At 33.9% G+C, this 24,386-nt stretch overlaps 1 protein-coding gene across 1 annotated transcript; it reads right to left on the bottom strand.

The window, feature by feature from the left end:
* Positions 1 to 998: 998 nt before the first annotated feature.
* LOC141386822 (uncharacterized) lies at positions 999 to 23,834 on the bottom strand. Its single transcript, XM_073955731.1, has 3 exons — positions 23,803 to 23,834; positions 1,428 to 1,618; positions 999 to 1,364 (listed from the first exon to the last, which is right to left on the bottom strand). Exons 2-3 carry the CDS (start codon positions 1,527 to 1,529, stop codon positions 999 to 1,001), a joined length of 468 nt encoding a protein of 155 aa, XP_073811832.1. The 5' UTR covers positions 1,530 to 1,618; positions 23,803 to 23,834.
* Positions 23,835 to 24,386: the final 552 nt, after the last annotated feature.

Below are 24,386 nucleotides of genomic sequence, written 5' to 3'. Positions count from 1 at the left end.
GCCTTTCCTGTGATGTCGAATAACAACATGCTGCTGAAAAAGGTTATACGAGAGGCAAACGTTAAAAGAAATGGCCTAATCTACACCAATAGAGACATGTTACCTTTTTATGCTGATGATATAGACTTCATGGGTCGATCAGTAAAAGAATTGGCTGATACCTTCATGAAGGTCGAAGGAGAATCTGCTAAAGTGGGTCTCGCGGTAAACGGCGAGAAGACCAAGTTGATGGTGTCGACGCGCAATGCGTCCATAGAGCGCGGACCAACTGTTGAAGTTGCCTCTTATAATTTTGAGGTAGTAAAAGACTTCGTCTACCTCGGCGCTGCAGTAAACACAACAAATAACATCAGTTGTCAGAGATGACAAGGCGTGGTATTCCAAACAGCGAAGCAACAAATAGAGAGAATTGGAGATCTTGTCTTAGGTCAGCTTATGGAACAAATGTTCTGTAATGGGCCAGCTAAGTAAGTACGTTGCCAGAGGGAAATTGTAAATATTGGTCGATGTTTTGGAGGTAACAACGAGCATTATCAGTGAAGATATTCTGCTCCCTCAAGATTAGTACTTTCATAAACGAAAGGAAACTATTTTTTCCTATTCACGTCAATGCAGTTAGTGGTGTAGGTATAACTTAATGCTGTTTATTCTTGTTTTTTTTGCTGTTCGTTTTTGTTACCGAAAACTCCAATAAAACAAATTGCCGTAAACGGAGCCTTTGATTAAATATTTTTAGAGGATAATAATTGTATTCGTTTAGCCAGCGTTGCCTCTGTCCATAGGGATAAATCATAAATTTACGAAAGAAGACATCCACCTACAAAATTTATTTTTAAAGTAAGACCCAGCTAAATCACAGATTTGTTGTTTTCAAATTTTAAAAACAACAAGTTTTTAAAGTGGTGTAGTTAAAATTGATTTACTTTAGGGAAGGGCCGAGAATACTAGTTTCGTAGAGAGACTTTTGGTATTATTGTTGTAATTATTAGTAATTATTATTACAATGTAATTTTTTTATTACTATCCTTCAACATTTTCAACATACACATTTCAATTTGATAAATTTCTTCACATGCATCTGCTTCCTCGATTTCCAAACATTGCTTAAGAGCTGGACGAATTTTATTCGCCTCATAACGTTCTTCCATGAAGACAGCAATCTCTTCGAATCTTTTGATGTTCATATAGTCAATGAGATCAAGTTTACGATAGAAGCACAACATCAAACACTTCTTTTCATGAGTAACATTATCCCAATTAGTTTCAGCATTGCGATTTGCTTCTATTATATCGGCTTTTGTATAGTTGACACAATACTCTATTATCTGTGTCACAAGGGTGACATCTTCATCCTCCGCTAGAGTCTGCAAATAACAGAGATCGTAATTCGCTGGATGATTGTTAAGGATTATAAATATCAAACTTACTGCATCTGAGTAAAATAATGCCAGTACCAAAAGTCCGGTTAATAATTGATAAGCCTTCATTGTTGCTAGTTGTGCTAAATAATCATAACTTTGCGAACCCATTTGGATTTAAATATCAAAATTATAGGGTTTTTGGTACGGTCGGACGGTTTTGTTCACAAAGAGTGACAGTTTAATAAATGTTAATAGTTCTTTAAAAAAAAGTAAAAAAAAAAAATAATAAATTAATTTATATACATATTTTGTTTTAATTAGTCACCAAAAATGTCTTACATTTATATAATAAGTATGTGGGTGGGGAGAGTGTTTTTGTGAGCATTTTTAAATATAAAATTGCATGTTTACTTATAAATAAAATTGTTGGTGCACCAGTGTCAAAAGTGACAGGCAACAAAATTAATTCTCCACAACAAATTGGCAATAATTACCATTATTTTTAAGTGTTTGCCTATTTAGGGGCGAAGGCCATTTTTGTGAGATTTTAATTAATTTAATTAATCGAACTCTATGACCTAAGGCTAACATCCTCAGGCATATTAGATGTTGTTGTTGCTAGACAATTTTCGCCATTTGGAGCCCCTATTTATACATCCAAGATTGCAAATTTGCATTTCTGGATTGTATATATATTAGATACAACTTTAGTGTATGTATTAAATACAAGTATAAATAATATGAAGTAAAAAGCATTAATTTCTGCCAGAACCAAATTTGTATACCCTCAACCATGAAATATTCCGAAATCGGAAGAAAAACATTAGCAAATTCGAAGGGAAATTTACTTCCGACATTTTCTCCGAAATCGGAACGAAATCTGAACAAATTCCCCTACGAAAAATCGTATAGAAATCGATACGAAATCTGAACGATTTTGCTTCCGAAATTGTTTCGATATGTCGGACTTCCGACATTTGGTTTGCTGGGTAGTTATAGTAGAACACTGTAAACTATGTGTTCGAATATGTTGAGTCTATCACCATTAGCTTGAATTATTATACGTTGCATTTATATTTAAAATATTTAAAAATTGTATCTGCGAATTTTATAACCAACCATTTTGTTTCTCGACAACAAACTAAAATGAAACTAACCACATTTTGTATATATTTAACAGCGAGGAATTAGATATGTACAAAAGGTGGTTGTTGTGCGAAAGGAAATTTGTTTCCGACATATCGATTCGAATTCGTACCGAAATGGGAAGCAAAACACTTGCACATTCGAAGGGAAATTTATTTCCGACATTCTCTCCGAAATTGGAATGAAATCTGAACGAATTCCCCTACGAAAAATCGTATAGAAATCGAAACGAAATTTGAACGATTTTGCTTCCGAAATTGTTCAGATTTGTCGGACAACCGACATTTGGTTTGCTGGGTGTTGATGTTGATAGGGTTGTTAAGCAATCAAATGTGTGAGCGTGTCTCTGAGTGTGGCATTGATCAATGATCATTTCGCACAGCGAATGTTTGCCAAAAATTCATTTGTTTCGGTGCAGAATGCAACAACTCGGCAAAGCATAACCGAAGTACATTTAAGTAATTGTACGTTTATAGTATTTTTGCATTGAAAAGTTTTGTGGTTTTTTGTTTTGAGAGCGAAACCATTTAGAGAAACTAAAAAGTTTGTGACTTTGTGTGAGTGGTACGTGAATCGTTTTGTTTATTTGCTTTCATTGCCCACAACTTTAGGTGGAGAAATTTTTTGAACGCTGGGAACCATAAATACCTAACTTTAGCCACTTTGGTTAGTTCAAAGTATGGATATGCCTGAAATCGAGATGTACCGTTATATGGGGGTTATACAACAACGTGGACCTCTGTCCACAATTTTTGATGGAAAAAGTTTTAACCACTGGGAACCATACATAAATGACAAATGAAGTCCACCCAGAAAAATTCCTACCAAAATAATGGATTTGTGTAGTACTTTTTAGTAGTCGTAACTACTTACAAAACCCCCTACTAAAAAATTATTTTAACAAGGGCATGTCGCACTGAATATTTAATTGTTCTACGACCACTAGAATAACTAGTTATTAAAAAACATATGTTCTATTTTTCGAATATTTAAGGTGGAATTTGTTTTCAATTTCAACACACTTCATATTTTTATTATATTTTATTCCGCTATTTAAACGCTAACATGTGCTTGCATGTGCTAGTCGGACACACACGCTCTGTGCTATCGTACTCATAACATAGTAAGGAGTAACATAAGTAGTTATTTTTGTTTATATTACTTTGTAATGTGTTACATAATGACTAACGGATCCGAATTTTTGCTGGCCAATTTTACTCGTAACTTTAGCTAAATACTCAACAACAAGTAATAAAAGTATCATTAAGCTTGGAAGCATTTTTTGAAACAATTAAAAGTTATCATACACGCTATCCATTTTAATATCGACGCCTCCAAACAATAGTATGCTAAGTCGATTTAGCATGTTTTCAAGTTCTTTACATTTTTATATTTAACGTCCTTTAACTTAAATTCTGTCAAATTTTGGTAATGATCGGACAATCCGAACAGAAGTTATAAACAAATATTTACTTAGCATAGTACTGAAGGTCAAAGAAATTTCCAAACTTTTAGAGCTTGTCCTGCAAAACTCGCTTTTCAGAATTAGCAAACTATTATTTGGAGGTGTCGAACGTCCTTTAACTTAAATTCTGTCCAATTTTGGTAATGATCGGTCAATCCGAACAGAAGTTATAAACAAATATTGACTTAGCATAGTACTGAAGTTCAAAAAATTTCCAAACTTTGAGAGCTTCTCCTGCAAAACTCACTTTTTAGACTTAGCATACTATTATTTGGAGGTGTCGATATGTGCAGGCAGGGTTTTTTGAAGCTTTTAGAAGTATTGACTTACTCCGGAAAAAAAATGTGTACCGTTGTAATGGGGACCGTGAAAACAAAAAATTTCAAATAGACCCGAGACGAGTCCCCAAACTACACTTTTCCCAAATTTTGTGTGGGAGGTACTCTAATGACGGGTCCGATATAGTCCATATCCCAGCCTGATACATAAATGGATAAAGTTATACGATGTGCAAAGATTCGACCAATCAGAAACTCCCTGCGAGAGTTATCTTTCGGATTTTTCATTTTAATCGGAAGTATGGACTTCCGCCCGAAAACAATTGTACCGTTGCAAAGGCGGCTGCAAGGACAACCAGCTGAAAAATGTTCAAAACGATTTGAGAGGAGCTCTTAAACTTCGCTTTTTCCGAATTTTGTGTGGTAGGTACCCAAAGGAGTGGAAGGAATAATATGTTGTGCCAAGTTTGGACCAAATCGACTGTTCCCTTCGATAGTTATCCTTCACACCATTTTAAAGAAAAATTTGAATTTCTGTGGGATAGATACCCGAAGCAGTGGACCGATATGGTCCATCTTCGAACTTAAACTAAGTTTGGCCAAAATAATAAGTGCAAAATTCGGTTCGATTCGGTTGATCCGTTCTGGCGCACCAGCCAGACAGACATGGCTGAATCGTCTCCAAAATGTCTGAAACGAATTTCGTCCAAACATACTTGAGGTCTAAAACCGTTATTTCCAAGAGGCACATTTTTGGTTGTATGAAAAACAGCGAAGACACGCGCAAATTTGAATTTTTTAAATAAAATTCCAACAACATACTCACAGGTAACTGTGCTGATGTTATTTCAACTTAACAGAAATCGATGATTTCTTAGTTGAGTCGTGCCCTCAGCCTGCAAATATTTTGTTCTGGTTTTTTTTTTTTTGGGAAAGCCGAAAAGTAGGCATCATTCTCATTAACATAAGAATACTCGATGCTTAAAGAGTTCAGTTTTTCACTAAAAAAATAATCATTTCAAAAACTGAAAAGCCAATTGATAATTCCCTTCGCCGGGATGAAATCATGATATTTGTAGCGATCAGTAAATTTTGCAAGCTGCCAGTGCGTTTTGTAAACATTACTCTCTGCAAAGAAAGTTATGATGAAGTTAAGCCAATGGGGGAATACTCTAGACTTATGCAATCATATGATTGAATCTTCAACTTAAACAAAACAAATAAAATCAAAATACTGAAAAGTCGGGACAATTGAGTTCGCAAAATAAAACTTAAAACTGCAAATGTCCTCTTATGCGATTCCGATTCCCTCAATTTCTTATCATACCAGTTGTTGCTGTGCGCTTTTTTAGTCTATGCTACTATCTATGCCGAAAGTCGTTATAACATGATGATCATCAGAACCTATTCCTTTTGCTGTCCATTATGGACATAATGGGTAGGGTAGAATATAATAACTTACTATAACTACCAATAATCTTTAAAAGAATTAAATAAACAAAATATATTTTTAATGTGCCAATAAAAGCAATATTGAAAAATGTGCAAACTTAATAAAAACCGTATGCAATAAACCAACTATCATGTTGTCGGCGGTGATGACTTATTGCCTTGATGAGAACAATTGAGGCTATTGATTAGGGTTATGACTTTTTGACATTTTTTCTCAAAAATTATTTCCTGTAGTGAGAATGAATGAAATTTTGCCTACTAATGCCTAAAATAACATTCATTCCATTTTACTATAAAAAAGGTTCCGCACAAACCACTTTGTAAAAAAACTAAATTTTTAAAAATACTATGAAATGAAATTTTTTTCTCAAAAAATTATTTCCTCTAGCACGAATGAATGACCTTTTGCCTATGAATGACTAAAATAACATTTATTTCACAGAAATATTGAAAAAGGTCTCTCACAAACCACTTTTAATTTTTATGATATATGAAATAATGTTATATATAATATAAAATTATATATATGTAATAATACGACGAGAAAATAGTGGGAAACCAACGGTTATGTCATTTCGGTTATGTCGTGTGCCCCTATACCTTGTTTTCAGTTAAATATCTGCTTATAGTGACTTCAAAAAATGGTCAAAAATACTGAAAAATAAAAACTTTAAAAGCTTTTTGTGCGGAAGCTTTTTTATCGAATCAATTTATAATTAAAATCTTATGTAATCTTATGTAGCAACTCATCACGCTATGATGCAGGTATATGAGGTTGTAAAAAAGTCATAACCCTACTATTGATATGTGTTTTGTTTTTTTCTTATTCCTAGATTGCCTGCTGCTGCTGTGTCGTCTGTGTACACACACTTATGTGCATATTTTATGAGATGTTCGATCTTAATCTTGTCGCGTCTCTGTCGTTATTTACAATGTTTTCTCTTGTTAACAAGACTAACAGTGTCAAAATGCAGGGAACAAGAACAGACAACAACAGCAAAATGGCGAGTAACAACAGCAAGACCAATTGCATCAACGAGACCAATTCGTTCGTGTTGTTTTTGTTTTTTGTGTTCCATTCACTTTGGTCGATAGTGTCATTAAACTAACCAAATGACCGGTAGTAGTCATCGACATTGTAAATTGATTGTAAAGTGCACTGAAGTGCTTGTACAGTACAATGAATGCGGACTAGATTGTTAAAAATTGTAGAAACAAAATCCATTGCATATTTTATGGCGCTATGTTCAATATAACGACTACTGCAAGAATATAAATTTTTATACAAAAGTCATCATCAGCACGTTTATTGATGGTGGTAAAGAAAGGAAAAACATTAATGTTAAAGATGAATGGATGAACAAATGATTTTGCTGCATTGCTTGGCGGAAGTGTTAAAATGAACGGAAATTATCGAAAAAAAGGTTTTAAACAAATATTTGATATTATTTCTATACCCTCCATAATAGTATGGAGGGCATATTAAGTTTGTTTTTCTGTTTGTAATGCATTGAAATATTCATATGCGACCCTATGAAGTATATACATGGGGATTTCTAAGTAAAATCGGATACTTTTTCAATTTGCACAGCAGGCTTAGATGTAATTTTCGCGATTTAATATTTAAAATCAATTTTTAACAACATTGATGGTACTCTTCGATTTTCAAAATTTTTTGTATTAAACTGCGATCAATTACAAAAACTTTAAGTCCTATTTGGTAGTGGGATTAGAATGATTACTATTTTTTTTAATTTTTTAAAATTTGCCAATACATTTTTTTTCTTTATACATACATTTGTTATTTTACCAAAAAAAAAATACAAATTTACATTTTTTAACATTTGTTTTGTTATTTTATTTAGGGAACTAGCTGAACCCGGTGCGCTTCGCTACCCCGTTTAGATTGATATGCATTTGAAATTTTACGGATTTTTTGAAATCAGAAAGAAATCAAATTCAAAAATTTAAAGTAAAGTATTTATTGTAATGCTTTAGGAGATACAATGTTTTTTGTTTTGCCTTCAGGAGCGTAAACAAACAAATCGGGCGGTCTACCAACACGTGAACATGCAACGTAGAGCTGACCATGAGAAAAGCAAGAACATGCTAAATTTAGGCCGCATACACGAAGAGTATGTCCTTGGGATTTATTTATAGTCATTGCAAATGCCAAACGTACAGGAAACTGCAATCTTTTACAATTGAAGGGCGTTTCTGTTGCTATTAGAGGGATTCGAGGTAGCAGTACATCTAAACCTATATACTTCACAGTAATAATCGTTGCCTCAATTAAATAGTTATGTAGTTTTTTTACTGTTAACCTTGTACCATTGCAAAGGCGAGGTGGGTCTATGTTTCTTAATAAAATAATAGGAACACCGACTTTTAGCACTAAATTATGTGGAGGAAAGCCTGGAAGATCCAACGAACGTAGGAATTCAACTGGATAGTTAACCGCGTCGTCTTCAGTTGCCACAGTATCAATGGATTTGTACGTTCGTGCATTTCCTGAAATTCTATTGACTGAAATTCTTTCAATATAATTTACCAATTTTTTTTGTAGATCAATTCCCGCCACATATTTAAAATTTCATTGAAATTGGACAAACATAAGGTGTTTATTGCATAAAAAAAAAAATTGAACATACATGGCGTGTTTGGTGTAGAAAATACATGAAATCGGCCGAAAATATATATGGGAGCTATATCCCAATCTGAACCGATTTCAAAATAGTTTGGAACATTTATTTCTGCAATAAATTCCGTCACACATTCCAATTTTCATTGGAATTGGGCATACAAAACGTGTTTTATGCATCAAATGCATTAACCCCCTGTTTTTGTAACTTATTTTTGTTCGTTCGTCTATATTCGTAATAATTTAGGCATTCATAGCTCAGATCCCAGATGACATACACATCTAATTTTTCGTATACCCGTTCCATATATCGTTAAGGATTCCTCATTTAAAAATCAGCGCTCTACATTTGCGCTTAAGCGAGTAAATCGATCTACAAAATTTGACAATTCGTGTGAGAAGAATAAAAATTTTTACAAAAACTGGGGGTAAATCGGCCGAAAATATATATCCAAATCTGAGCCGATTTCAAATTACTTTGGCAAATTTATTTTTAGACCAAATTCCGTCACACATACCAAATTTGAAGACTGTATCGATAATCGTTCGTTAGATATCAGCATACAAAGTCTACATTTTTTGGAGGTACTTCCGATCCTGAAGCTATATCTCCAGATCGGGGCGGAATTTTTAAGATTTATATAGCCTGTGACACTTTCAGGCCATGTGGTAATATACTCTGAGAGTTTCAGGAAGATCGGTTCAGCGGATTTGAGTCCATAAACTTCAAACAAACAAACGTACAAACATTATCCTCTTTTATAGATATAGAAGAAGATACCGCACAAATTTCATTGAAATAAATATGGGAGCTATAGCCAAATCAACACCGATTTCAATACTTATTTCTACACCATACATAGTGGGTTGGGTGCATCAAATAAATGAAATCGGCCGAAAATATATATAGTAGCTATATCCAAATCTGAACCGATTTCAACATAATTTGGCATGCTCATTTCTACAACAAATTTAGTCACACATTCCAAATTTCGTTGAAATTGGACATACATAGTGGGTTGGGTGCATCAAATAAATGAAATCGGCCGAAAATATATATAGTAGCTATATCCAAATCTGAACCGATTTCAACATAATTTGGCATGCTCATTTCTGCAACAAATTTAGTCACACATTCCAAATTTCATTGAAATTGGACATACATGGTGGGTTGGGTGCATCAAATACATGAAATCGGCCGAAAATATATATAGGAGCTATATCCAAATCTGAACCGATTTCAATATAGTTTGACAAATTTATTTTTAAACCGAAACTGTGTGACGGAAACACATTCCAAATTTGAAGACTGTATCTGTAACCGATCTTTAGATATTAGCATACAAAATCTACATTTTTCGGAGGTACCTCTGATCCTGAGGCTATATCTCCAGATCGGGGCGGAATTTCAAAGATTTTTATAGCCTATGACACTTTCAGGCAATGTAGTAATATACTCTGAAAGTTTCTGGAAGATCGGTTCAGCGGTTTTTGAGTCCATAGACTTCAAACAAACAAATAAACAAACGTACAAACATTTTCCTCTTTTATAGATATAGATTATCTTAAACATCTTAAAAACGTCTTAATTTTGCGATTTTAAGTTTAGCAATTAGTGTATCAGCATAAGTGGGTATTACTGAATTAAGTTTTTTTGTTTTTTTTGAAATTTTGCCTTTTTAGGGCGAAGATCATTTTCAATGATTTTTTATTAATTTTCTCGTTTAGAGTTAAGCTTGGTGATCGGAAATTATTTGCAAGTGAAAAAGGAAAGCCAAAGACTCGAACCCACATAGTCACCAAATTACGTTACCTGGTTTCACTGGTGGTAAAGCAGATCTTCGGACGTATCGACTATGTAGTGGCTTCTCTGTCCTAGAACTTTCGCTTTTCAAATGCAAATATGTTTTATACATTTACGCGGATATTTGGCCGCTGATAGGTTTCGCTATTGTATACTTCTAATTCAAATCCTATCTTGTATTTAAATAATCATCTTCTGAATAAAATATCACTTTAATAGTTGGTGATTATTCGGTTCGGATGCCCAGTTATATAATTCCCGAGCTGTATTTATTTGATCATCAATTTTGTTAGTTTATTGTTCGGCTGGTGCAGTAATTGCTAATCCATTTTCAAAATTGAAAAATGACGCAGTTTTTAGGATGTTTAAGATAGATTCCATAACAAAACAAGAACTCAAATGTTAAAAAAATATTATTTTGAATTTTATTGGTAAAATACCAAATGTTTCACAAAAAATTGTATTGACAAATTTAAAAAAAAAAATCCGGAAAATGGTAATCATTCGAATTTCACTACCAAATAGGACTTACAATTTTTTTAATTGATCATAGTTTAATACAAAAAAAAAAATTCAAGAATAATATAATCATTGTCAAAAATTGATTTTAAATATTAAATGGTGAAAATTGCGTCCAAGCCCACTGTGTAAATTTTTTCCCATTTTTATTAAATAGCTGATAAAACAACAGAACATACAAAAGAAGATTTTTTCAAATAAGACCAATATTGAAACAGTTATGAGTATTTATTTGAAATGTTTTGCTGATAAGCAGCATCACCACAGCAAAAAATAAATTAAATCCAAAACCTCATTTTGAAAATTCATAAATTCGAAATTCATAACACTATGCAACACAGAATACGCAAACAACTTCTAGTATGATTTTTTGAAAATACATATTGAGACTACGAAAACCTTAGTAGGGTTTTGTCCTGTCGGATCAAGTTCGGATTTTATCGCCTCATCTACATCGGGCAAAAACTACAGTTTTTTGCATTTATTGGGCCTTTATCCCAGAAACGATTAGCAATTGGCCTTTGCTGTCTCTGCAAATATTGTAGCCCTAAACTAGTAGAACTTATCTTTTGAACAGACCAAATAAGAAAAACTCCATCTAGGGCATCAAAATCGATAAATTATAGAACATTTTACATACCCAGCAAAATGTTCGATGCCAAAGATGACATTCAATCATGGGTGCAAGTGATCTAGCATGTCATCTTTTTAGCATCTTCATCGATGAATTTTATATGAGCGTGGACCCCAAAAGATGACGTTCTTATCTGGATCCTAAGCATGTCATTTTAACCAATGCGTTGACATGTCATTTCCACCAATGCTTTGGCATGTCATTTCCACCAATGATTTGGCATGTCATTTTCACCAACCCCTTGGCATGAAATTTTCATGTCTTGTTTGGAAAATGGAAATGCTGTATTGAAATATGGTTTTCATGAAAAACAAAACTCTTTATTAATTCAAACGAATTCATGAAATAGCTACAATTAATTTATCAGTTTAGTTTTTCAAAAGTTTACATCCAAAATTGCAATGTAATCACCACCGCTGCAACGCAAAAGATTACTTCCTCCGTTCTCCGCAACTGATATTGTTTCATCTTACAAAAGGTTTTTTTCAATTACCTTCCCATCACCAGTTCAGATTTCAACATGGACTCCAAATGCACTCCTTTAAGTATTTTTATTTCGTAAATTACTTTTATTTTATAATTTTGTTATTTTATAACAACATTTTGGTAATTTATACTCTTTTGTTTAGTGACGGAAATATGTAGGGATCTACAACCCGGCTTGCTTTAGGGATCTCTAAGAACAAAATGTAACGAACGGGGAGGAGAGACTTTTTATGGAAAATACCATTTATGCTTAATTAATTTATTTTTAATTGTTTCTTTCCAAAAGTAGTTTCTTCTTTATTTTCAGATTCTTGTTCCTTTTCGTTTCGGACTTTTTTTCAAATTCCAAGAAGCGAGATTTGATTGATTTCATTCTATGTCAGATTTAGAACAGACAAGGGAACTTTTAAAATAGCAATGTGTGCAGTCCGATTCTATTTTTAGCTCGATGGTTGGGACTTCATATAATACCAATTGTTTAGAAGTTTTAGTTGTTTGATATGCAGGAAATGTAAGACAACATCACGACGACAGTTCTAACAACTTTGGTCTGTTTCAGAAACTGCAAGATTCTACTTATTTTTACTACGATAACAATTTTTCCTTTATGTTATCGGAAATAATAGTAACAAGTAAAAAAGCATTAAGTTCGGCCGGGCCGAACTTTTCATACCCTCCACCATAAAATATTCTGAACTAAAATGGAATAATTACTTTTCATTCCTGTCCCCAACTTTAAGTGGGTACGTTAAAATGTCAGATAATGTTTATGTACATTTATGCTTCATTCGGGATGCCCTTTTTTATGGTGCCTATATCTAACTATGTATGTTGACAATTTTTGGTGGGCTAGAAATTGGGAGGTACTGTTATATAGGGGTTATAATAAAACATGGGCCTACGTAGACAGTTTTTGATGGGAGCCTTTAATGTCAAATAACTCCTAATTCGGTTAAAAAATTTAGCTAGAATCTTCAAAATATCGAAAATCGGTACATTACGTGGGAACTTCAAATGTCATTAACAGCTAGTTCGGAGGTATCTGGGCTATACGAAAATATGAACTTAAATGAACCGCTATATGGGGGCTATACCAAACCGTGGACCTATGTCCACAAGTTTTGTCATATAAGTTTATTGACATTTAAGAACTTTAAATGTCAAATTATAACTACATCGGTCTGAAAATGTAGCTAAAACTGTCAAAATACCGTAAATCGGGGGGTACCGTTATATGGGGGCTATACCGAAACGTGGACCTATGTCCACAACTTTTGTTATATAAGTTTATTGACATTTAAGAACCCTAAATGTCAAATTATAGCTACATCGGTCTGAAAATGTAGCTAAAAACGTCAAAATACCGCAAATCGGAGGGTACCGTTATATGGGGGCTATACCAAAACGTGGACGTATGTCCACAACTTTTGTTATATAAGTTTATTGACACTTAAGAACCCTAAATGTCAAATTATAGCTATATCGGTCTGAAAATGTAGCTAAAAACATCAAAACACCGAAAATCGGGGGGCACCGTTATATGGGGGCTATACCAAAACGGGGACCTATGTCCACAACTTTTGTTATATAAGTTTATTGACACTTAAGAACCCTAAATGTTAAATTATAGCTACATCGGTCTGAAAATGTAGCTAAAAAACGTCAAAATACCGTAAATTGGGGGGGGGGGGGTACCGTTATATGGGGGCTATACCAAAACGTGGACCTATGTCCACAACTTTTGTTATATAAGTTTATTGATACTTAAGAACCCTAAATGTCAAGTTATAGCTAAATCGGTCTGAAAATGTAGCTAAAAACGTCAAAATACCGCAAATCGGGGGGTACCGTTATATGGGGGCTATACCAAAACGTGGACCTATGTCCACAAGTTTTGTTATATATGTTTATTGACACTTAAGAACCCTAAATGTCAAATTATAGCCAAATCGGTCTGAAAATGTAGCTGAAAACGTCAAAATACCGTAAATCGGGGGGTACCGTTATATGGGGGCTATACCAAAACGTGGACCGATATATCCCATCTTCGAACTTGATCTTCCGACGGCGAAAAAAATGTTATTCCCCAATTTTCAGCGAAATCGGTCAACAAATGCGACCTGTATGTTGCGAACGGACGGACGGACGGACATGCATAAATCGACTCAGAAAGTGATTCTATGTATATCCCTAGAAGGAACTATGTGTCTATCTCGCTTCCTTTTGTATGTTACATACAAATGCACTAACACATAATACCCCTTACCACATAGTGGTGTAGGGTATAAAAATTAGTAGATTTTTTCAGTACTGGAACATACCAAAATGAAAATAAACAGGTGTGTAAATAAAATACAAACATCATCTCTATTGGATCGATGGAATGGGTACAAATGCTGATGAAAAGATCGGATTTTTCACGACTTCCTTTGCAGTGGTTCAAATCCTAATGAAAAGATCGGATCTTTCACGACTTCCTTTGAACCAATGCAAAAGATGACATGAAATCACTTCATCGCAAAGAACCCCTTCCGTCAAATTTTGCTGGGTAGTTGCTGAAATTCTGGTCAATATCAGCTAAACTATTGGGAGTTGAACCAAGTAACCTTTTGCAAAAATCTTCCAAATAAAGTTGTCAGCAATTTTTTAGAACACTTTGAAACTTTAAAATGCTTACTTCATTTTATTTCAGCGGTATTTTGCATCATATCTTTTACAACACGTATTTTAAACACAGTTCACACCAAGAGTTTATTCTCGCATTTCACCACATTATTGACATATTTATTAAATCGTCGTTGAAAAATTTGTTGAAAACAACGTGATAGAAGCATTTTACAGCAATGACATGTTCCGGACAGTTGTGTACTACATTCCGGCGAACATTCTTCCAAAAGAAAACATTAAGAAAAAACTATCTGTTTTGGAGATAGGGTGCAAAATCTATACAATTTATGGAAATTTTCGAATTTTATAAAATTTGAGGTATAAATGTAGTTTTTCGAGTTCATTATTTTACCAAAAATTTGCTTCAGAGGCCAGATGAAGATTCCATATGTTTCAGAGATATAGCCCAGAATTTCTTTAAAAAGTCAATATTTAACAATGTTTAAATGGGGCTATAAAATCCAAGATGGATCTGACACAACAAAACCCATCTAGGTTTTTTTTTCGTTTGTATCTGTACTCTCAAAAAATCCTAAGCTCAAATTGTTTGCACAAGATTACCTGAAAAATTTTGTACAGTGTAATTAAGCCGACGCCAAACATAGGTTTTTTTTTATTTTTTTTTTATTAAAGCCAAAACGGTGGTTAAGTGGGATATTTCGTACACTGTATTCAGTAGGTTAAGTCAGTCAGCTAAAAGTCAAACAAATTTAAAACCTAACAGGATATATTTGTACATAACTACATACATATTATAAACATTGACCAACATTTAAACTCAAATTCCTCTTTTAATCACCCACACCCGCATAGCTTGTAATACATACATGTAAAATGTATGTTTGTTTTTTTTTTTGCTAAATTAAATGGCAATCCCTTTAAATTGTTCTTCTGTTCAGATATCCTCTTTTTTATTTTGTCACTGTTGTGTGCTCCATTTCAACATTACATCCGGTATTAGTTCCGCACGTCTGCTTATCTCATGTTGTGTATTGTCCCATTTCTATAAATTTGAGCTGTGTTGTTGTTGTCCATTTCAGTTGTTATTGCTTTTCGATATTCCAAAATAAAAGAAGCCCTAGAAAAACATTTAAAATCGAATGACAATTTTTAGCATCTTTTTCCTTCCTATCAGGGAAATGTACAAACATATGTACATATGTATATATGTAGGTGTGGATGTTTTTGTGCACAAGTTCAACCTTAATAAAATGAATACCCTTTTACAGGCCGAAGCAAAAATGAGAAAAAAAAAACATTTGACTTTATTAAAAATTTATAGGTCTACTAAACTGTGTGACATTTTTGTATTGAGAAAGGCATAAGAATCAAATGAATGCCGTTAAAAGAATAGAATGTGAAAGACTAGCATCATCGTATGAAACAACAATAATAATTTACCAAGATGGAGGATAGTTGGTTGTTGTTTTTTGGTTTTTTTTTGTTTTAAATGGACTCAAAAATAGATAAGCAATTGATGAGGGTTTAACAATATATGGGATTTAAGTTAAATTTTATTTTTTCATATAAATGCCTGAAGCTGGACAAAATTAAATGGCTGTTTTAAGCTATAGGCAGTTTATTCGAACTTGTCTACATTTTATACACCTCAATATCTGATAAGAGTGTACATTTTTAAAATATTTTGGTAAGTAATATAGATGAAAAAGTCCATATTGATTGCCAGTTTTTATAGAACCTATAAAAGGTTAAGAATTTTCACTATTGAGAGAGCATCGTGTAATTAAATCACGGTGCTCTTGAATCAAATTTAAATGGAAGTTGCTTACACGTGGGAAGTTTTTGCGGATTCTGAAACTACAATGTTCATGGATGAAAAAAAAATAAAAAAAACTGAAAAAATCGCCGGAGCGCTTTTTAAATAAATCGCGATTCAAGTTGGCATTTTTAAGGGTTTTTAGGTTTTCACGATTTTGCTTGGAAACCACAAGAAAATGTTATAGCTTTGAAAATTCTCTACAAGATTGGCTTTTCTGATATCTTCGTAGTTTTTACCGTTATTGATATTTAGAAGTTCAAATTAGGACAATGGATTGACTATATCGCCTCGCAAAATCGTGAAACCCTAAAAAACCCTCAAAAATGAATTGAATCGCGGTTTATTTAAAAAGCGCTCCGGCGATTTTTTAGTTTTTTGATTTTTTTCATCTACAAACATTATAGTTTCAGAATCACCAAAAACTTCCTAGGTGTAAGCACCTTTCATTTAAATTTGATTCGAGAGCACCGTGAAATGTTTCTCAAAATTCTTTGAGTTTGATTTTCCAGATTACAAACTTGAGTAGCATACCGAGCTATAGCCATTTGAATCAAAAAGTGAGTTTTCTAATGCCGATATAAAGGGTGTCCCAACTAGAACGCAATTTTTAAGTTTGGCGCCATTCGAAGTGTCGTTGTTTGACATTTGAACAATTGTTATTGTTTGCTAGTAGAAGGTACGAGTTTAGTAAAAATGGAGAGCTACATGCGTGAACAACGCATTCTCATTGGTATTGGAGGCACAACATGAAAATGCTGATTTTACCGATAAAATCACTCGTGGAAAAAACTGCAGGTAGTGCCTAGAAAATATTAAAATTGTATTTTTGAATAAAAAGGGCACTATGGGCCCAAGATGTATACACGTAGGAAAAATGCCTCTCTATGTCCCAAACATAATTTTCAGCAAACATATATACATATGTTTGCAACAGTCCCTAACATAACATATGTTTGAACCTGCAAACAAATATATGTTTGTGTGCAAACAAATATTTGTTTGTGTGTAAATAAACTTATTTTTGCGTGCAAACAAATATTTGTTTGGGTGTAAACAAATATTTGTTTGGGTGTAAACAAACTTTTGTTTGGGTGTAAACCAATTTTCGTTTGGGTGCAAACTATTATTTGTTTATATCTATATATATAAAATTGAAATTTGTTTGTACGTTTGTTTGTTTGTTTGTTTGTTTGTGCCTTATAGACTCGAAAACCACTGAACAGATCCTACTGAAATGTTAAGGGTACATTGCTACATGGCCTGGAATGAAAATAGGCTATATCATTTTTTGAAATTTCGCGTTGATTTGGAGATATAGCATCAAAACCGGAGGTACCTCCAAAAAATTTAGATTTTGTATGCAAATATCTTGAGAACTATTACAGATACAATCTCCAAATTTTGTATGTGTGACGGAATTTGGTGTAGAAATAAATTTACTAAATTTTATTCAAATCGGTTCAGATTTGGATATAGCTCCCACATACATATATTTTCGGCCGATTTCCTTATTTTATGTACCAAACATGCTATTTATGTCCAATTTCATTGAAATTTGGAATGTGTGGCGGAATTTGGTTTAGAAATAAATGTGCCAAATTATATCGAGTTTGGTTAAGATTTGGATATAGCTCCCATCTACATATATTTTCGGCCGATTTCTTTTTTATGCACCAAACACGCTATATATGTCCAATTTCGCTGAAATTTAAAATGTGTAACGGAATTTGGTCTAGAAATAAATGTGCCAAACTATATTGAAATCGGTTCAGATTTGGACATAGCTCCCATATATATTTTCGGCAGATTTTCTGCATTTGATGCACAAAACACGCTATATATGTCCAATTTCGCTGAAATTTGGAATGTGTAACGGAATTTGGTCTAGACATAAATGTGCCGAATATAGCTCCTATATATATTTTCGGCCGATTTTCCACATTTGATGCACCAAACATGCTATATATGCCCAATTTCGCTGAAATTTGGAGGGTCTGACGGAATTTGTTCTAGAAATAAATGTGCTAAATTATATCGAGATCGGTTCAGATTTGAATATAGCTCCCATATATATTTTCGCCGATTTCCTGTATTTTATGCGCCAAGCACGCTATGTATATCCAATTGCGCTGAAATTTGAAATATGTGATGGATATTGGCCTAGAAAAATATGTGCAAATTTATTTTGAAATCGGTTCAGATTTGGATATAGCTCCTATATATATTTTTTGCCGATTTCATGTATTTGATGCACCAAACACACTATATATGTCCAAATTTACTGAAATTTGGAATGTGTTACAGAACTTGGTCTAGAAATAAATGTGCCAAACTATATTGAAATCGGTTCAGATTTGGATATAGCTCCCATATATATTTTCGGCAGATTTTCTGTATTTGATGCACCAAACACGCTATATATGTCCAATTTCGCTGAAATTTGGAGTGTGTAACGGAACTTGGTCTAGACATAAATGTGCCGAATTATATCGAAATCGGTTCAGATTTGGATATAGCTCCAATATATATTTTCGGCCGATTTTCCACATTTGATGCACCAAACATGCTATATATGCCCAATTTCGCTGAAATTTGGAGGGTCTGACGGAATTTGTTCTAAAAATAAATGTGCCAAATTATATCGAGTTTGGTTCAGATTTGGATATAGCTCCCATATACCTACATTTTCGGCCGATTTCTTTATTTTATGCACCAAACACGCTATATATGTCTAATTTCGCTGAAATTTAGAATGTGTGATGGATATTGGCCTGGTAATATATGTGCCAATTTATATAGAAATCGGTTCGGATTTGGATATAGCTCCTATATATATTTTCTACCGATTTCATGTGTTTGAAGCACCAAACACGCTATTTATATCCAATTTCAATAAAATTTGGAACGTGTGACTGAACTTGGTCTAGAAATACATGTGCCAAATTATATCGAAATCGGTTCAGATTTGGATGTAGCTCCCATATATATTTTCGGGCGATTTTCCGCATTTGATGCACCAAACATGCTATATATCCAAATTCGCTGAAATTTGGAATGTGTTACAGAACTTGGTCTAGAAATAAATGTGCCAAAGTATATCGAAATCGGTTCAGATATGGATATAGCTTCCATATATATCTTCGGCCGATTTTCCGCATTTGATGCACCAAACACGCTATATATATCCAAATTCGCTGAAATTTGGAATGTGTTACAGAACTTGGTCTAGAAATAAATGCGCCAAATTATATCGATTTCGGTTCAGATTTGGATATAGGCCTAGAAATAGATGTTCCAAATTATATCGAAATCGGTTCAGATTTGGATATAGCGCTCATATATATTTTCGGTCGATTTCATGTATTTGATGCTCCAAACACGCTATATATGTCTGATTTCAATAAAATTTTTAACGTGTGACGGATATTAGCCTAGAAATATATGTGCCGAATGATATCGAAATCGGTTTAGATTTAGGTATAGCTCCCATATATATTTTCGTCCAAATTGATGAACTTAATGCACCATTTGGAATTTATGACGAATATTGGCCTGGAAATAGATGTTCAAAATTATATCGAAATCGGTTCAGATTTGGATATAGCGGCCATATATATTTTCGGCCGATTGCATTTATTTGATGCACCAATCACGCTGTATATGTCCGATTTCAATGACATTCGTAATGTGCGACGGAAATTGGCCTAGAAATAATTGTGCCAAAATATTTCGAAATCGGTTCAGATTTAGATATAGCTCCCATGTATATTTTCGGACGATTTCATGTATTTGATTTGATATATACGTCCCATTTCAATGAAATTTTTATCATTATTGACATATCTCTATCAATATTGGAGTAAAAATTATCAATAACAGAAGCAGTTATCCTAAGAATAATTTAAGATGTCCCAATAGGCTGAATAAATTACAAGTATCCTCATACTTAAGGTACTCAATTTTAGTGTTGTTCCTAATTTAATTATCTTCTTTAAAGGAGAGAGTGGACTCAGGAGTGTTAGAGTATATAAAATTTGTAAATTTGACCTACGTAGGACTCATTCATTTATTTTTCACTTAGTCGGGGTAGCGAAGCGCACCGGGTTAAGCTAGTGTAATATAAACACAAACACAAAAGCCACAAAAACATACACATACACCAGCCAGTGGGCGCTCACTGAGAGCAAGTGAGCCTAAATTTCAATGTAAAACACATTGAAGTGTATGCTCACTTGCTCTCAGTAAGCGCCCAGTGGCTATACCTGACATACACACACATTTATGAATGAATGATTTTATTGAAATGCATAGAAATACCAAACACAAAAGAAACAACAGACGCATAGGTACATACAAAATTCAAATACAAATACAATAAATACATAACAGATTTTAATGAAAGAAAAACGGAATGGAATATTTTATTAAAAGAGTAAATAATAATGTGTGTCCCACTAGTAAAAGGGAAAACATAACAATTAAAAAAGTATCAGTTGGCTTTGCCGACAAAGATATACCCTCAGCCTATGTGAATTAAAACTTTCATCTACGGACAGGTCGACACAATTGTTGAACTTTTGTGGGGGAAGTAACATAAAGAGAAGATCGATATCGGCCACTTTAGAAGTTAAACTAAATTTGGACAAAATATTAGGAGATACAAAGTTTGCATAAATTTGGTTGTCCCGTTCAAGGGATATCGTGCATACCATTTTAGTGACATTTTTTAAATATTTTAGGGAAGTACAGGAAGTTGTTGCCAATCTTCGAACTGAAACTAAGTTCGGACACCTTTTATGCTGTTTTCTCAAGAAGTATGGACTTGCCCCTGAAAAAGCATTTACCGACGTAATTGATGCAAGTTGCTTCAGCAGAAGTCAAAGTGATTCGAGAGCAGGTCTTAAAGTGAATTTATCCAAAATTTTGTGTGGGTGATACCCGAATGAGTGGACAAAAATAGCCCATATTAAACCTGATATATATATGACTGATGTATTAGGATGTGTAAAGAGTGACCAAATCGGTCACTCCCTTCAAGAGTTATCGTGCGCACAATTTTTCCGAACATTTTTGAGCTTTTGTGGGGGAGGTACCTGAAGGTGTGGACCGATATGGCTTATCTTCGAACTTATACTAAGTTTGGACAAAATATTATGGAGGCCAAATTTTGAACCGAGTCTGCAGATCCATTCAGAGTTATCTTGCGCTCCAACCACTAAACAAAGCGATTCGAGAGCAGGTCCTACACTGAACTTTTCCGAACTTTTGTGTGTGAGGTATCCGAACAAGTGGACCGATTGAGTCCATATTGGAACCTCATCTAAGTCTGGTACAAATTTCAAGATGTGCAAAGTATGGGTCAAATCTGTTACTCCCTTCAAGAGTTATCGTACACACAAATTTTAAGAACATTTTCGAACTTTTGAGGGTGAGGTACCGGAAGGAGTATACCGATATAACCCATCTTCGAACTTAAACTAAGTTTGGACAAAATATTACGAAACCCAAATTTTGAACCGAATCGGTTGATCCGTTCTAGAGTTATCGTGCGCTCCAGCCAGCCAGACAGACAGACGGGTAGTGACAAATCAACTTCAAATTGTCTGAAAAGGATTTCGTACCAACATACTTGGGGCCTAAAACCATTATTTCGATGAGGCACATTTTGCCCATGTGAAATTGTATATACCCTCGTTAGCATAAATGCTGAGGGTATAAAAATTATTAATTATAAAATATAGAAACACAGTTGAACGCTTCTCGTTAGTTGTGAAGTAAAACACATGCTCCTCAAAATTGAAATCATCAAAGGGAAATCGGTATCTGGACTCAAATGATTATATAAAGTAATAAATAGGTACATCCATATTTTAAATATATGCATTAGGCCGGGGCGATTTGAAAACCTTATTGGGCTCTTCGCGTTTCTGATACCTGGGATTGAACTGAGCAAAAAAGTCCACTAGACCATAGGTCTACGGTGAAAATCGAGCCTCCCGATGTTGACTTTAAGTTTTTTGTCCACGATTTCTTTTTTTTACATTTTGGCATATAACGGCCAAACCATTGAGATTTTCGATCGAACACAAAGACAATAAATGTAGGCAAGATAGTAATTAAGAACCCTCTGATACATCGCAAAAGCATTGGAATGCTCCTTCAGGCAGTTTTGGCCTTGAGAAGATGCAAACCTTTCGGAAAATGTCGATAAATGGCACTGTGCTACAAAAGTTGACCAGAAAAAATGCAAGCGTTCTGATGCAAAATTCTATCGTGTTGGGATCCATGGAGAACGAAAATGCCGTTAGTTCGTTGGGGTCACTTCGTTTTATTTTTTATAACGGTAAAGGTAGTGAAAATCTGGGTTTCTTATATTTTCAAATTTAAACGGGCATATCTTCTTTTTTCATAACGGGTTTCTATTGATCCTTCTCCCGTTTAAAGGATTGAATTATATCTATCGAACAAGTTATTATTTTTTTAAATCGGTTAACACACGGCTAAATTATAGTGGTTTAAGTCTGAAAAAATCGCCTCGGCCTAATATGCATGCATATATGTACAGTATAATCTCGATAATCCGGACACCACATGTTTCGGCGGTGTCCGGATTATCGAATTGTCCGGATTACCGAGTAGTAACAAAAACTTATTATTTTTTACGTTTAAATCATTAATAACGGACTTAGATAATAAACTGACATACATATAAGGCAAACGAATTCATATTAAGCAAATATCACGGGTTGCTACCATTTTATGAGCGGGAGCAGCACCCCGGGCTACAAAGTTTACTTCTTATATTCATCAAGCGTAATTTAGGTGGCATTTCTTGAGTATTTTTGTCATATCTCTACAATTGGTGTATATATATTAGCTGTGTCTTTTTACGTGATAATTAGTAATAATTATTACTAATGTTGCAAATTTTGACAGTTGCATGAAGGAAAAAAATGTTTCAGCAACATATAGTAAATAAAAAGACACACCTATTAATAGTTTTTCCGGTTTTTTATTTAACTTGCTTTGGTATCCTTTTATTTCAAATCTAGTAACTCATTTTTAACACAGTTGCAATAGGCCAATCGAGCTGAAACTTTGCACACTTTTCAGACTTGGATGACAATACATGAATATGAAACCAAAACCAATATGGGTAACTCATTTTTAACACAGTTGCAGTCGACTAAACGAACTGAAACTTTGCACATCATTTGACAGATTCAGATAGTTAATTTCATATTGACTGTGTAACAGAGTTAACAGTGGCTATCTAAAAAATCGATATTTAGACCGAAAACTTTGAAAAACTTATTTTTTCTTATTTATATACTAATTGCTATTGCTAAGAACGAAAACGTCAATGAAATAAATAAGTATCTAATGCTCAATATAGAAAAAAATATTGATGTCCGGATTATCGAGGTACGAAAAATGTGTGATGTCCGGATTACAGAGTCTATAATGTAAAACATTCTAGTGTCCGGATTACCGCGTTGTCCGGATTAGTCGCGGTGTCCGGATTATCGAGACTATACTGCATTTGGAAAAAATTATTAATGTTATTACCAATATTAAATGTGACTTCTTCTTTGTCCAATCAAATATATCCATTCACCTTTTTGATTCAATTATAAAATGTCCAATTATAAAATGTATTGGGCATATAATTTACTAAAAAGCTCCATTTATTTAAGAAAACACAAAACCACTGATTTATTCACACACTTTACCGTCTTCACACAAAGATTATCTTAAAGAAACTGAAGAAAAACTGCTCCTTGCCTTCCCGCAAAAAATAACTCATACCATTTTTTTCTTTTCCTCTTCGCTTGCTAGGTTGGTTAACTGTGAGTGACAGAAAAAAATACCTGTTTGTGGAATAATAAATTGCAAAAACAACGAAGAACGGTACATAAGCGTTTGGCCGCATATTGCATACACACCACCAAAGCAAAAACTAACTTTTTCACCCCCTGTCGTCGCTCCAGCGCAGCGTCACCCAATATATTTCCATTAATGTTTAGCACAGCATCCGGCAAAAAAGGGCCCTCGTGCCCCTGATGAGAGTACCAACAAAACAACCACCATTTAGTCTTCACTCAGAAGTCAATGAAGAAGGTTGTGCCGTCGCTTTTTTCAATGATTTTTAA

The sequence above is a fragment of the Musca autumnalis genome, unplaced genomic scaffold, assembly GCF_047663935.1.
Source record: "Musca autumnalis isolate F117 unplaced genomic scaffold, ASM4766393v1 scaffold_5, whole genome shotgun sequence".
NCBI lineage: Eukaryota > Metazoa > Arthropoda > Insecta > Diptera > Muscidae > Musca > Musca autumnalis.
The sequence above is the reverse complement of the archived record's forward strand: the minus strand, read 5'-3'. Positions and strand labels throughout refer to the sequence as shown.

Bases quoted from the DNA above. Each gene is read 5' to 3' on its own strand.
- LOC141386822 (XM_073955731.1), bottom strand. From the start codon at position 1,529: ATGGGTTCGCAAAGTTATGATTATTTAGCACAACTAGCAACAATGAAG. The intron at 1,365-1,427 runs GTAAGTTTGATA...TGTTATTTGCAG, and splicing joins CATTATTTTACTCAGATGCA to ACTCTAGCGGAGGATGAAGA.